At 42.2% G+C, this 13,720-nt stretch overlaps 1 protein-coding gene across 2 annotated transcripts in view; it reads left to right on the top strand.

Annotated features, from left to right (window-relative positions):
- The window catches only part of GALC (galactosylceramidase), a 59,259-nt gene that overhangs the window by 30,124 nt on the left and 15,415 nt on the right, over positions 1-13,720 (top strand). For both annotated transcript variants that reach the window (XM_084631482.1, XM_084631481.1), the window contains exons 8-13: positions 627-782; positions 3,130-3,254; positions 4,271-4,398; positions 7,987-8,076; positions 9,670-9,759; positions 11,268-11,412. In XM_084631482.1, the coding sequence (XP_084487608.1) occupies positions 627-782; positions 3,130-3,254; positions 4,271-4,398; positions 7,987-8,076; positions 9,670-9,759; positions 11,268-11,412 (734 nt within the window). The remainder of the gene's footprint in view (positions 1-626; positions 783-3,129; positions 3,255-4,270; positions 4,399-7,986; positions 8,077-9,669; positions 9,760-11,267; positions 11,413-13,720) is intronic.

Below are 13,720 nucleotides of genomic sequence, written 5' to 3'. Positions count from 1 at the left end.
TTATTGCAGCTGCTCCAAACTTTCAGTGCTTTTTCTCTTGGCTTTAACAACATACTTGCTGAAAGTTCAAAGATTTTATTTCTGAGGAAAGAGTATAAGAGTAGGCATAAATAGCATGGTTAAGTGATGGCTAAGGGGAGATCTCACTGTATGTATAGGGCTTTGAAGATACCCAGTGATGAGAATTATTATTAATCCATAAGTATGTGAAAGTCATAAAAACCCAGAAGAGGATTTATTTAGGGTGGTACAAGGTGGTATAATTAGCAGCAATGAGATAAAAGCGTGGGGGCACTAATGCCGACTATCAGGAAAAAATGTGCACACCAGGATAGGGAATAAAAAGCCGGATTTGCATTTGATATTTAAAACTAGACTTGCTAAAGCATCAGACTATATTATAAGGAAAAATCCTGCATTGGCACAGATGGGGCTAAATTATTAAATATTGTAGCTCTCTTCTGGATTTAACTAGTATGATTCTCTGGTGTGAAATCCACATAGTGATTTATTTTTATTTTTTTGGCACCAGGCATTTTGTTTTTGCTTTGAGCTAATAACTGAATGTGTCCTTGAGTTCTGCTTTTCTTGTGTTAATTGCTGTCCTTTTTTGAAATACTATCCAGGGCTCATTACCCTGGAACAAAAACAGTGGATAATGCCTTAGCAACTCAGAAGAAACTATGGGCTTCAGAAGATTATAGCACTTTCAATGATGAAGTGGGTGCAGGCTGCTGGGCTCGGATCCTGAACCAGAACTATGTGAATGGAAATATGACCTCGTAAGTCTTATATGCAGTCAGTTATTTTCATAACTTCAGCATAGTGTCATAGTTACAAGGCTAGCTGTACTTCTCTGGTCTCTTTGAGTGAACCCCTCAGGTGTCAGGCTTTTTGCCTTTACTACTGTAGGCTGGAATTCCACAGTTTAACCACTTTTAGACCAGGCTGTGTGCCACAGTGTCCTGTGTTTCAACCATGATTACCCAGCAGGTCCAGCTGAGTTTGGACAGCTGTGGTTCTTTTCTTTGGGGGTCTGACAGTGGTATTCTAGTGACAAAACAGCCTCCTTAAGAGAAAAGTGTATGTTTTGGAGTAGGAAAACACATGAGAGAGAGAGAGGAAGATTTTATAGCAACAATCAACACACATCTGTCTGATCTAAAGGCTTACCATCCCCTGACTTGAGACACCCCAGTGTGTACCTGCATCTTCATCTGGTTCTGCTGGACAACTCCCCTTATATCCCTCCCTAACTCCTTTGAGACATTTTTCTGTTTTAAATCTGCCACAGTTCTTTTCTTTTGATTTTCTGGTTCCCAGGCCTTTTCCTGTCCTGGCTAGAGGTGGGTGTGAACTGTTTTTTGTGGGAATGTCTGTTCTGAAAAAGAACACCAAAAATGTTGAAAATTTCCCACAAAATAAACATTTTCCACAAAATGGGGTTTGGGGGGGAGGGGGGAGGAAGGGAGAAGAGGTTAGATTGATCAAAAGGTTTTGTTCAGATTTCAACATTTTAAATTAAAAAATGTTTTCAATATTTATTTTATATTATAATGAGAAGGAAACTCAAAATGAAAAATCTGTTTGGTTCCAAAAATTTCAAAACATTCCATTTTGATGTCAAAATGCTTCATGGTTATTTTTCAAACGGAAATTGGTCAATCTACCTTATCCTTTGAAATGATTCGCTGTTGATGAATTGGCGTGTTCAGACAAGTAAAACAATCCACTGGAAGGTTCCCAACCGACTCTAATCATGGCATTGTCTCTAAAAAGCTCTCAAGTGTTTGTTAAGAAGTCTTACCTTGAGTCATTCTTCTTCCCTTTCTGCTTTTTTCCTTACAGTCCTCTATTAAACTAAATCAACATATTCATACAGTAAACATCCCAATAACCACATCAACACACAGTATTCATCAGGTATTACAAGCTGCTCCATATCTGGCATACCTTGAATAATGAAAATCATGTTGGCCTTTCTACGGAAAACAGGCTAGTATCTAATTATCTGCATGACATGGGGCTGAAATTTGCTGTAGTTCCTGTCAGCCAAGTTGGAGCTCTCGAAAATTTAAATAGAACAAGTTGGCTAGTGTACAAAGGAAAAACTTTTTCTAAGCATCTTTTTTGTCAACTTTTTAGGACCCCCCTTTTAAAAATTCAGGTGCACAGTGGCACACACAGTTATAATGACCACTTATGTGAATTAGGTACTGGCCCATACCAGGGGGTACTAAAAGAATAACTAGTGTTTGCGTGCAGCAGCGACTAGCTATGTATGCCATCACAGTATTTTCATGCACAAATGGTGGCCGTAATTTGATACATGCAAATATGCCAATAGGAGGATAAGACCTAGGATCTTTTTTATTAACAAGCTCTCTTGATTTTGGGTTTCTTCAATTTTTAAAAAAATTTTTTTTTGGTGTACTGAGAACGTTTCCTTGAGTGACTGAGGTTCCTTGAGAGGACAGTGTGGGGTAAAAATTGCACTGCTGCGGTCTGTATTCGCAAAAAGAAAAGGAGGACTTGTGGCACCTTAGAGACTAACCAATTTATTTGAGCAGAAGCTTTCGTGAGCTACAGCTCACTTCATCGGATGCAGAATCTCTTTTGTGTGGGTAAAAAGAGTTCAGTCCACAAGTTACTTCATTTAGCTCTTTTCACTAGCGCTTAAAACCATATTCTTCGTGTATAAACCCCAAGAGCTTGACTTTTCCTTTTTCTAATTTCCCAAAGACCTGGTGTGATGAATTGAGCAAATATCCTAAATTGATAAACGGATGATTTAATTAAGGGCTCCACTGCAGCTGAGGTTAGAATATGCAAATTCCAGATGCTAAGGATCTTGCAATACTTTGCTAGTCAAGTTAGTCTTGCTGGCCTTTCTAAATTTTCTTTAGGTGCATTAGTATAGAAACGCAGATACCTACAGAACATGGTAGCTCTGCAGGTAATTCCCAGCACTGCAAATGTATAATATATCTGCCAAAGGAAGTAGCTCCATTGGAGTGTTTAGTTTATGCAGACACATATGGGCGTTCAGTCTCAGCATGATCAGAAATATTTTGTTCAATTCTCTGCACTCAAAACTACTGTGACTTTAAAAACAAAACTATTTTCCAGTACTATTGCTTGGAATTTGGTGGCTAGTTATTATGAAGATTTGCCCTTTGGTCGGAATGGATTAATGACAGCGCAAGAGCCGTGGAGTGGCTATTATGCAGTGGAAGCTCCTATCTGGATCACAGGTAAATAAAAAGTTCAAACAGACCTACAAAAGTATAGACAATACAATACTCTGGGTTTTTTATGCTAGATTAAAGAGCACAACGTCCTCTATTTTTGGTGTTTAATAATTTTCTTTTATGTTCACTTTTTATTGGATACAGTTTTTTTTATTGAACATATTTACTTTCTTAGCAATACGAAGACTTTCCCTCATTCATTTTAACTAGAATGAGGGCAGGAAGAAATCCTGACAGGAAATGAGATCTGGTTCTCTGATTTGACTTGTGCCACACACATCAATGTAGTTCATGGCTCCCATTATTAAAGATCTCTCCGTTTTCATTGCAAACAACTCTTTTGGGGTTTTTTAGAAACAACTCTGTTTCTAAAAAAAATTAAAAAGGGCTTTGAGCTAAAACCTCTGTAAAGGCTAGGACTCGGTCCCTGATTTTTATTTTCTATTTTATCTCCAAAATATCTCGGTCCAAGAGCTTTCTGAGTTCTGAGAGGGAGGAAGAGAAAACAGAATTGGAGTACTCCGATGTTCTGTTTGAGATGGCTGAGATTGTAAACCATCACTTTACTCTGTGTGTATATAGCATATAAAAAATTTTATGTATTCACAATTTAAATATGTATATATGGATCCAGTGGCCACCCTCTGGTCCACCCATAACCTTTTCTTGTCCCTGCAGAGCTGGTCACCAGATCAGGTGACCTGCCCCTTCCCCTATGTGGCAGGATGGTGTGAAGTTCCCCTGTATTGGATCTTCTGCTATTCATCTGCAGACAGAAAAATGTATCCTGTAGCAAGGGGTTCAGACATAAGAATCTGCTATCCCCACCTTCTTGATTCTTTGGTCTCTTTTCAATTAACTAGCCAGAATTCGTGCCTTGTAATTTCTATGGAGATTTCTCTCAAAGTAAAGCGTATGGTTGTAAAACCAGTGGTATGGAAGCTACAAAATGGTAGCAGGATGAACTTCCTGGAATGAATGCTGACCTTTCTTTTTGGTTTCTTTTCACTATTGCACAGCACACACAACCCAGTTTACCTACCCTGGCTGGCACTACCTGCAGGTGGATGGACATTTAGAAGGCGGTGGCAGCTATGTAGCTCTGACTGACGGCCTAGGCAACCTTACTATCATCGTTGAAACTATGGTAATGTTCTCCAGTACCCAACAAAGCAGTAGAGATTTAGAAGGATTTTTCTGAAAAAATTGTCTTGCAGAAACTCATTATGTACGTGTCACTTGCACCTTTGCCAGTGAGAGCAAATAGAGCTCTTTCTCTTGTCTTCCTGTGCTTGGATGGTACAGCTATTTAGATCTTGGAAATCATGGTGTGTCAGTCTTGTATCACAGGCTTAACTTGTGACACAGTGCAGTAGAAAACTGTTAGATGAATAAAGTATTTACTACAGTTTTAACCTTTAGAGGCACTTTATTCTTTTACTTCTTAAATCACATTAAGAAGTTGATGTGGTAAAAGCTGAAGTACTCAATGCTTTTTTTGCCTCGGTCTTCACAGACAAGGTCAGCTCCCAGACTGCTGCACTGGGCAACACAGTATGGGGGAGGAGGTGAGCAGCCCTCAGTGGTGAAAGAACAGGTTAAGGACTATTTAGAAAAGCTGGATGTGCACAAGTCCATGGGTCCAGATCTAATGCATCCGAGGGTGCTGAGGGGTTTGGCTGATGTGATTACAGAGCCATTAGCCATTATCTTTCAAAATTCATGGCAATCAGGGAAGGTCCCGGACGATTGGAAAAAGGCAAATATAGTGCCCATATTTAAAAAGAAGAAAGAGAACCCGAGGAACTACAGACCAGTCAGCCTCACTTCAGTCCCCAGCAAAATCATGGAGCAGGTCCTCAAGGAATCAATTCTGAAGCACTTAAAAGAGAGGAAAGTGATCAGGAACAGTCAGCAGGGATTCACCAAGGGCAAGTCATGCCTGACTAATCTAATTGCCTTCCATGATGTGATAACTGGCTCTGTGGATGAGGGGAAAGCAGTGGACATGGTGTTCCTTGACTTTAGCAAAGTTTTTGATACGGTCTCCCACAGTATTCTTGCCAGTAAGTTAAAGAAGTATGGGCTGGATGAATGGACTATAAGGTGGATAGAAAGTTGGCTAAATTGTCGGACTCAATGGGTAGTGATCAATGGCTCCATGTCTAGTTGGCAGCCGGTATCAAGTGGAGTGCCCCAAGGGTCGGTCCTGGGGCCGGTTTTGTTCAATATCTTCATAAATGATCTGGAGGATGGTGTGGATTGCACCCTCAGCAAGTTTGCAGATGACACTAAACAGGGAGGAGAGGTAGATATGCTGGAGGGTAGGGATAGGATAGAGAGGGACCTAGACAAATTGGAGGATTGGGCCAAAAGAAATCTGATGAGGTTCAACAAGGACAAGTGCAGAGTCCTCCACTTCGGAGGGAAGAATCCTATGCACCGCTACAGACTAGGGACCGAATGGCTCGGCAGCAGTTCGGCAGAAAAGAACCTAGGGGTTACAGTGGACGAGAAGCGGGATATGATGTGTCAACAGTGTGCCCTCGTTGTCAAGAAGGCCAACGGCATATTGGGCTGTATTAGTTGGAGCATTGCCAGCAGATCGAGGGAAGTGATTATTCCCCTCTATTTGGCACTGGTGAGGCCACACCTGGAGTATTGCATCCAGTTTTGGTCCCCCCACAACAGAAGGGATGTGGACAAATTGGAGAGTCCAGCAGAGGGCAACGAAAATTATTAGGGAGCTGGAGCACATGACTTACGAGGAGAGGCTGAGGAACTTGGCTTATTTAGTCTGCAGAAGAGAAGAGGTGAGGGGGGGATTTGATACCAGCCTACAACTACCTGAAGGGAGGTTCCGAAGAGGATGGAGCTAGGCTGTTCTCAGTGGTGACAAATGACAGAACAAGAAGCAATGGTCTCAAGTTGCAGTGGGGGAGGTCTAGGTTGGATATTAGGAAAAACTTTTTCACTAGGAGGGTGGTGAAGCACTGGAATGGGTTACCTAGGGAGGTGGTGGAATCTCCATCCTCAGAGGGTTTTTAAGGCCTGGCTTGACAAAGCCTTGGCTGTGATGATTTAGTTGGTGTTGGTCCTGCTCTGAGCAGGGGATTGGACTAGATGACCTCCCAAGGTCTCTTCGAACCTTTATATTCTAAGCTCAGTATGTAACAAGAGCTTTCCAGCCTCTTTGCTGTATAGATACAGTAGCATCTTTGAGCTTTGAAATATTTGTTTCTAATATTTACTCTCTATGTTCTATCATATTTTATAATGTGTGTGGGTTTTTTTTAAACAAGTGCTGATGTCCACCAGCCTCTTTCGTGGTGGTTTTGAGGGTCAGCACAGTCTCTGGTGATGGGGTTTTGGAAAAGAGTCTTTATTCTTTCCTGCCCTTTGAAATTTGAGCTGTTGATTAGTTGTGGTTGGTCATGTGGAAGGCCCTTCATTTTCAGTTTACTGCCTTTTTTATACTGAAAAATTCCCAGGTTATTCAAAAGGTATTCTTTGTCTTTTAGTGATTTTTTTCCCCCCCACCCCACCTGAATTTTGGATCATGAAGTACATGAAAATGCTGATTGTTTATCTAATACAATATATTGTATTTTCTTGAGTACCTTATTAACATAAACACATCTATCTACGTTAATGTAGAAGATATATATATATATACATGTGCGTGCATGTGCATGCATATATGTATGTAATGTACAGTTCATTAAATAAACCACATCATTAAACTACTTTTACTTTACTTTGTTGCTTTTCTGTCCTCCTGTCCCCCAATATTCACCCAGCAAACTGTGTGTAAAGTTAATTTTTGCACGAATTTTTCCCCTGTTTTTTTTTAATTTTGTAATAAACACTGATAAATTCCCAGGAAGATTTACATAAATTAAAAACTGAGAATGAAGGGCCTTGGTCATGTGGTATTGTGAGTTCCTTGATTGAGTAGGCATAATATTTTAAAATCAGGCGAAGGGCTTTGAATACCCCAGGAAAAGGTAGAAAGTTTATAGTGAGAGGGAGCAACAGATGAAGCAGGACTAGGGGATTAGAATTTTTTTAAGCTTTTATTTTTTTCTTTCTGGGCCACGTGCAGGTCTTGCAAGAGGTATCTGAGCCAAGATTTTTTTAAATGTGATTTGGGATTTTTGGGTCCAGTTTGAGATACCTTAAAGGGGCCTGATTTCAGAGAGTTTTGAGCAAGCCCTCACCCCTGAAAATCACGCTTGTTTAAGGCATCTCAAATTAGATACTCAAAAAGCATCACTTTAGAAAATCTTGGCCATCATTCCTGCAGAAATCAAACTACAGTAAGATTTATCATCTGGATGCAGAGTTCATTTAACTTGTTCTCATCTTCACACAAATCAATTTTGTGTGCGTTTTAGTCCTAGTGGTGAACGGTGTGATCAGTTCTTTCTCCAGCTCCTTGATTGTCTTAGTTCCAGTAGTCTGGCAAGGAGTCCTGGGAATCCTGTCACATTGCTAATTTAAGTAGCATCCCAAATAAAAATATGAACTGTTGTTCTCTGACTCTAACTTCCATTATCCACAAAATAGCAGTGAACTTGAAACTAAACCAATTTATCTGATCTCTTTTGTTACTGTTTTGTTAATGTTTATGGCTTTTGGCTCATACTTGGGGATTGTGACACCTATCAAAATTGGCCAAAGACCGATTTCAGTGATGTATGTTTCCCATCTGTTCCATTCATTTTCTTTTCAGACTTATTTGCACTCTCAGTGTATCAGGCCTCCACTGTTTCCCTTCATTGTGTCCCCTCAGAAAGCAACTTTCTACCTCAAAGGATCCTTTGTAAGTAAATATTTTTGTGTATGTATCATATCAATGTATTCAGGGACATCAGGCTGCTGCATGTTGTTTAATACGTGTACGAAATAAGATGTCACTGCGTAATGAACTAGCTTTGTGCATGTGAATGATGTTGGCTTCTAAAATTGTAGCCATGTAGTAAGTCCCGTATCCGTTACTGCTGTAAGCTGAAAGTGCTCCTTTAACTTATGTGGTGGAGGCCTATACTTTGGGGGCTAAAAGATGAGCACTGTCGTTCTCATTCTGTAGGGTATATAAGAGACTTACATAGTTATTGTATTCACAGAAGAACAATTTGTCACACTACGATCATCTTCACCAACCAACAACTGATTCCCCCAACGTCAAAAAGAGTTCAGTTACTGGATTTTCCTTAACGTTTTCCTAAAAATACTTTTGGTGGTGTGGAGAGGAACACGTTTTTCCTTATTTGACCTGGAAGTCCACTACTTTCTCCCTCCCTTGTGGGCATGTTTAACACTCACTCAATGTGGACAAATCCTCTTCTTGTGAAACACTGTTTGTTACCACCTCCTGTTGCTATTCTGCTGAAAAGGAGAGGCCTATGTTTCAGTTTAAACATGTCTGCTCCATGAAAAGATATTCTGGATATCTCTTGGTGGGTGGGTAGGAAGACGAGTGTGGCTCAGCTGGGAAAAACATGAGCTGTGCTCCAATAGCCACAGTAACTCGTCTGTGTTAAATGGCAGATTTGGGGAGTTACTTACCAGAAGGTGAAAGTGTTTGAACACACTTAGGTTTTAATTTCGAGTAAGATTGGTTCCTCTCCCTTCACAGCCATACCGGCTGCTGTGTTACTGGGGCAAGTAGTGCCTCATTCACCACTGAAATAATGCAATAAAAGACTTACGAGCAGCCCTAAATCATTACGCTTGGAACACTGCCTCCCCTAGTGCCCCAAGTGGTACTGCTCTTATGCCATATGGCTTGCCATGCAAATTGTATAAGATATCCTGTAAGAATAGTGTTGCACACCACATCTCAAACTCTAGATTTTTCTCTTGCTAACTTCACTGGGACTAAATTCAAACTCTAGAATTGTGTTGAATGATTGTGTTTTTCAGTAACAGAACTATAGTTGCCCTCACATTCTTGTAGCGCTAGGATGCATCAGCGGCGTTATTCAGCAGTCCTAATTAGGCCCAGGCACTAGTGACCAAAACTTGTGATTGGTAAGTTAGCTCTATGAAATGAATGAGGTAATCTAAGCCCAGCTACTGGAGGTGGATGTCTGTATCAGAACCTTCATTACAGTTGGCACTAATTCGCCATCTTGTTGGCATTCTTGACAGAAGCCAAGAATTCAGTGGGCTCTTAACAGTGAATTCCCCTCTTCATAAAAGCTGTTCCTGTGTACTGGGGCAGAGACCCACAGATGTGAGGGAATTGTGAGCTGCCACTGCCCATGCTATACCTGTTCTGTGGATAAGCAAAGAATGGTTGTCTCTTGGGCTGTCCGCCCAACATGTTTCACTAAAACAGCCTTAAATGTTGTTAAATCCTCAATATTTCCAAAGAAGAATCTTATGAAAGTTTTTGTATGTTTCTTCCTAGCATGAAGTGAAAACCTTGAAAATGTGGTATACTAAGCTTGGCTTCAAATCTGCAAATTCCACCTTATTCCATCCTCTTCCTCCTGTAAAGGTGGGTGTGTTACTTACTGATCACTGTTAATTTCCCCTCAAACCCTTGCCATTTTGTTATTCTGGGTGATTGACTGGGAGTGGAAGGAAAACCTGGCTTACAGATAAAAATGGTTTTGATACCTCTGGTTTGTTCAGTCTTCTGGCCCTTCTGTATTTTATGTACGAGGGATTTAATCCTATCCAGCTCAGTTGTGGAACGTTACATGTATAGGTGCAAGGTAAAAAAGTGGAATTACTTCAGCTTTACCCCAGTGTGAGAAGAGAATTTGGCTCTTTGGGTTTGACACCACATGATGGAGGTGTACAGTATTCCTTGAGTAATCATAAAGTGCTGAGCAGGATGGGGAGTACAAGGGACATTGATATTCTTGTTAGTGAGAGCCCTGCTGCATGGCTGCCACATCACTCTTTCATGGTAGCTGGAGTGAATCTTGAGAGAGAAGAATGTAGCTAAGTGATTCATTAGCATAATGATATACTCAAAATAAACTCTGTTCTTTCCCTTGGTCTTGCCCCTTTCTTACCTTGTACAATTGAGCACTGGAGTAGATGCACAGTAGACCTGACCCTTTACTGCTCAGTGCAGCACTTAAACTTGCTTACACACACCTACGTTTCCTTGACACTTGCATTTGTGCTAGACTGCACCAATCTTGCATTCTGTTGCACAGGGATTTGCAGGGTCAAGGCCTTATATTTCTCTGGCCGGGACCCCCCACATCCCATCTTCACAGCCTCAACCCAAAAATGTCCTCTTTGGGATCTGCTGCTTCTCTGTGATGTTGTTCTCTCCACACATTTAGAAGTAATGTGTGGGAAGAGGGACCCCTGTTGCCAGTGAATCTGTTATATCCCAAGTAATGGGAACATGGGAATACAGAGAAGCTTCTGCAGATTGGGTGCTGATTGCCTCGATAAATACTACTTCTTAAAAAAGCGGTTCTTAATATTACGTGACCTTGCTTAAATTCTGTTGTAAATGAGTGTTTCCAGATGGATCCCTGTACTGCCAACTGCTGCCTCCCCTCTTCACAGTAGCTCCCTGGTGTCTTTCATGCTCAGAATGGACATTTAGTGCTGTGCCTCATTAGCTCGTTTATAGACAGTTTGCAGTGTTACAATTAACTGGAGGATGGAGTGAAGTACAGAGTTTAGGGGTAAGATCAGCATACCTATAGAGAAATTAGACCAACTGATGCAAGATCATTGAATCATAGAATATCAGGGTTGGAAGGGACCTCAGGAGGTCATCTAGTCCAACCCCCTGCTCAAAGCAGGACCACTCCCCAATTTTTGCCCCAGATCCCTAAATGGCCCTCAAGGATTGAACTCACAACCCTGGGCTTAGCAGGCCAATATTCAAACCACTGAGCTATCCCTCCCCCCCATGATGGTTTGTGTTAACTCGGACAGTTAAAGGAAACGCTGCAGAACTTTGGCACATGCTGACATGATTGCTTTAGCTGCCTCTTGCATTCCTTTAGCTTGTGCTTTCTTTCATTACAGGTACATGAAGGGATGTTCAGCTTAAATCTGGATGTGGATGAAGTCTACACGTTAACTACCCTCATGACAGGCTGGAAAGGCACTTACCCAGATCCTCCCCAGTCCAAGCCTTTTCCTTCAAATTACAAGGATGATTTCAACATTCGTAAGTCAACTCTTAATTTCTTAAGGTCTGTGCTGCCTGTGAAAGCAGAAGGGCTATGGTGCTTAGAGGAATAATCTGCATTAATACAGCCTAGTCTACACTAAAATGTTAGGTCGACCCAATTACATTGGTCAGGGGTGTGAAAAATCCGCACTGCTGAGTGACGTAGTTAAGATGACCTAACTTCTGGTGTAGATGGCATTCTTCCTCCGACCTGGCTACTGCCTCTTGAGGGAGGTGGATTACCTACACCGATGGGAGAACCCCTCCGATCAGCGTAGGTAGTGTCTACATTGAAGGGCTACAGCAGTTGTGCTGCTGTAGCATTTCAAGCGCGGACAAGCCCTACAGCTGGTCTGCGAGAGAGTGAAATACATCACACATAGTATAGCCTTCTGGCTGCTACTGACTGCCGTGGAGTATAAATACTGAATACTTCAAGTGCTGGTTCCTGTGTGTATTCCACTGTGGATGTGCATGCGCCTGAGACTAGGTTTCTAGCAAGTGGTGTGTGCTGGTCTGCATCTGCGCAGTTGTTCCCCTTATGCTCCATACCAAAGAGTTAGCAATCCCGCCCGATGCCTCTCCAGTTCCTTCTTACGACCACATGGCCTGAGTCAGAATCCTGCAGCATCTGGAACTGAACCTCTTTGACATTCTTTCCTGTAAATATTTCTTTTTTATATTTTTAGTTTGATAAGTAGTTAATTCATTAGAATACCTATTCTGGGAAATCCTCTGATTCCTTGGCGTGGGACTTGGATTATGCCCAGGTTCTCAGGCTTTAAGGATTGTATCTCTTGCTCCTCCCTGCGCCCCCCGCTCTTTTTTGGTCAGCAATGACCACCAGAGTTGCCTCTGCTGCCTTAGAGAAGCTCCTGTCTCCACTAAGTGTGGTATAAGCCACTCCTTTCCAGGCAGAACAGGAGGACTTTGGCTTGGGAAGCACCTGTCCGAACATGTTATGAGGCTTCAGTTGGATCCAGGCCAGTGAGACCCCTTCTCCTGTACATGTACCTGAGACCTTGAGAAGTGTGTTTTCTAGCTCAATGTCTGATTCAGGAGCAGTAACAGCTTGAGTGAAGGACCCTTGATAAGAAACACTTTCATAAACATCAGAGTGGATTCCTTCCTAGATCTAAGAGAAGGGATCCCTCCCTGATTGTGTCCAGGTTGGATGAGTTTTTTTTCACCCAGGACACAAGAACTTTAGATCCTCTTAAGCCTCATGACCATGATCAAAAGGCACTTGAGAGCAAGTAGTCTTCAGCACTGCTCCCCCATCATCTATATTGACCTCTGTACCACTAACACAAAGCCCCAAGAGCCAAAATATTGTGAACCTTTGGTCCTGGCGATAACCATACTGTCAGAAGTTCCAACACCAGCGGCACTGTCACAGCCTTGGAAGGAACCAAGGATTATGAAGATCTCTATTATGCAGACTCCGGTGGTGCAGGGTGACAAGACTTGGCCATCTAAGGCTCCAACATCTAACCCCACGTCATATTGTATCTTTGTCCTCCTGGGTTCGCAGTCCCCTCTGTTGTTGGGACTGACCCTCTCCAGCAAGATTCTAATGCGGGGAGAATCTCCTCTCCCATTCCATTTACTAGCCACGGTTTCCTGACACTGGTACCACCAATGGAACCAGACCCAACCTTATCTTCCAGAGAGTCTAACGTTCCAGTGGAACCATCTTCCTCTCCAATGAGGGAATTCAGTCTGGACAGAGGATTGAGAGCCTCCTACTTCCAGTCTCATCTGGCTAAGTGGGGACACCCCCTTGGACCAATGGTACTCAGTGTCTTGGTAACCATCACAACCTACTTTCAATCCCTCATATTGACCTTTTTGGGGGACCATGAGACCCATATACACAAGACTGAGTCTGTGTGAGCCAGTAGGGAAATCATACCGCCCCTTCCCTCAGGGGATCAGTCGGAGCCTTCTGAACCTATGGAAGAGGAGGAAGATGAACCAGATCCACTGTTACCACCAGTGCCAACACATTTCTTCCTTGCTCAATGAGGCGATTGCTTCAGCCTTGCCTTATCCTCCAGATGACCATAAATACTTCTAAAAGCTACTTCAGAGAGTAGCAGAATAGCTTCAGATCCCATTAGAGGAGGTCCAGGACTCGCAATACAAGCTCTTGGACATTCTACAGTCCATGGGGCCTAGCCTAATAGCACTCTCAGTCAATGAGGCCATATTGGAACCAGCAAGAACTGTATGGTACATGTGAGCCATGCCCCTACCTCTAAGAAGGCAGAAAAGTGGTGCTTTGTCCCAGGTAAGGAAGCAG

The sequence above is a fragment of the Lepidochelys olivacea genome, assembly GCF_965140295.1.
Source record: "Lepidochelys olivacea isolate rLepOli2 genome assembly, chromosome: 6".
Lineage (NCBI taxonomy): Eukaryota > Metazoa > Chordata > Testudines > Cheloniidae > Lepidochelys > Lepidochelys olivacea.
The sequence above is the reverse complement of the archived record's forward strand: the minus strand, read 5'-3'. Positions and strand labels throughout refer to the sequence as shown.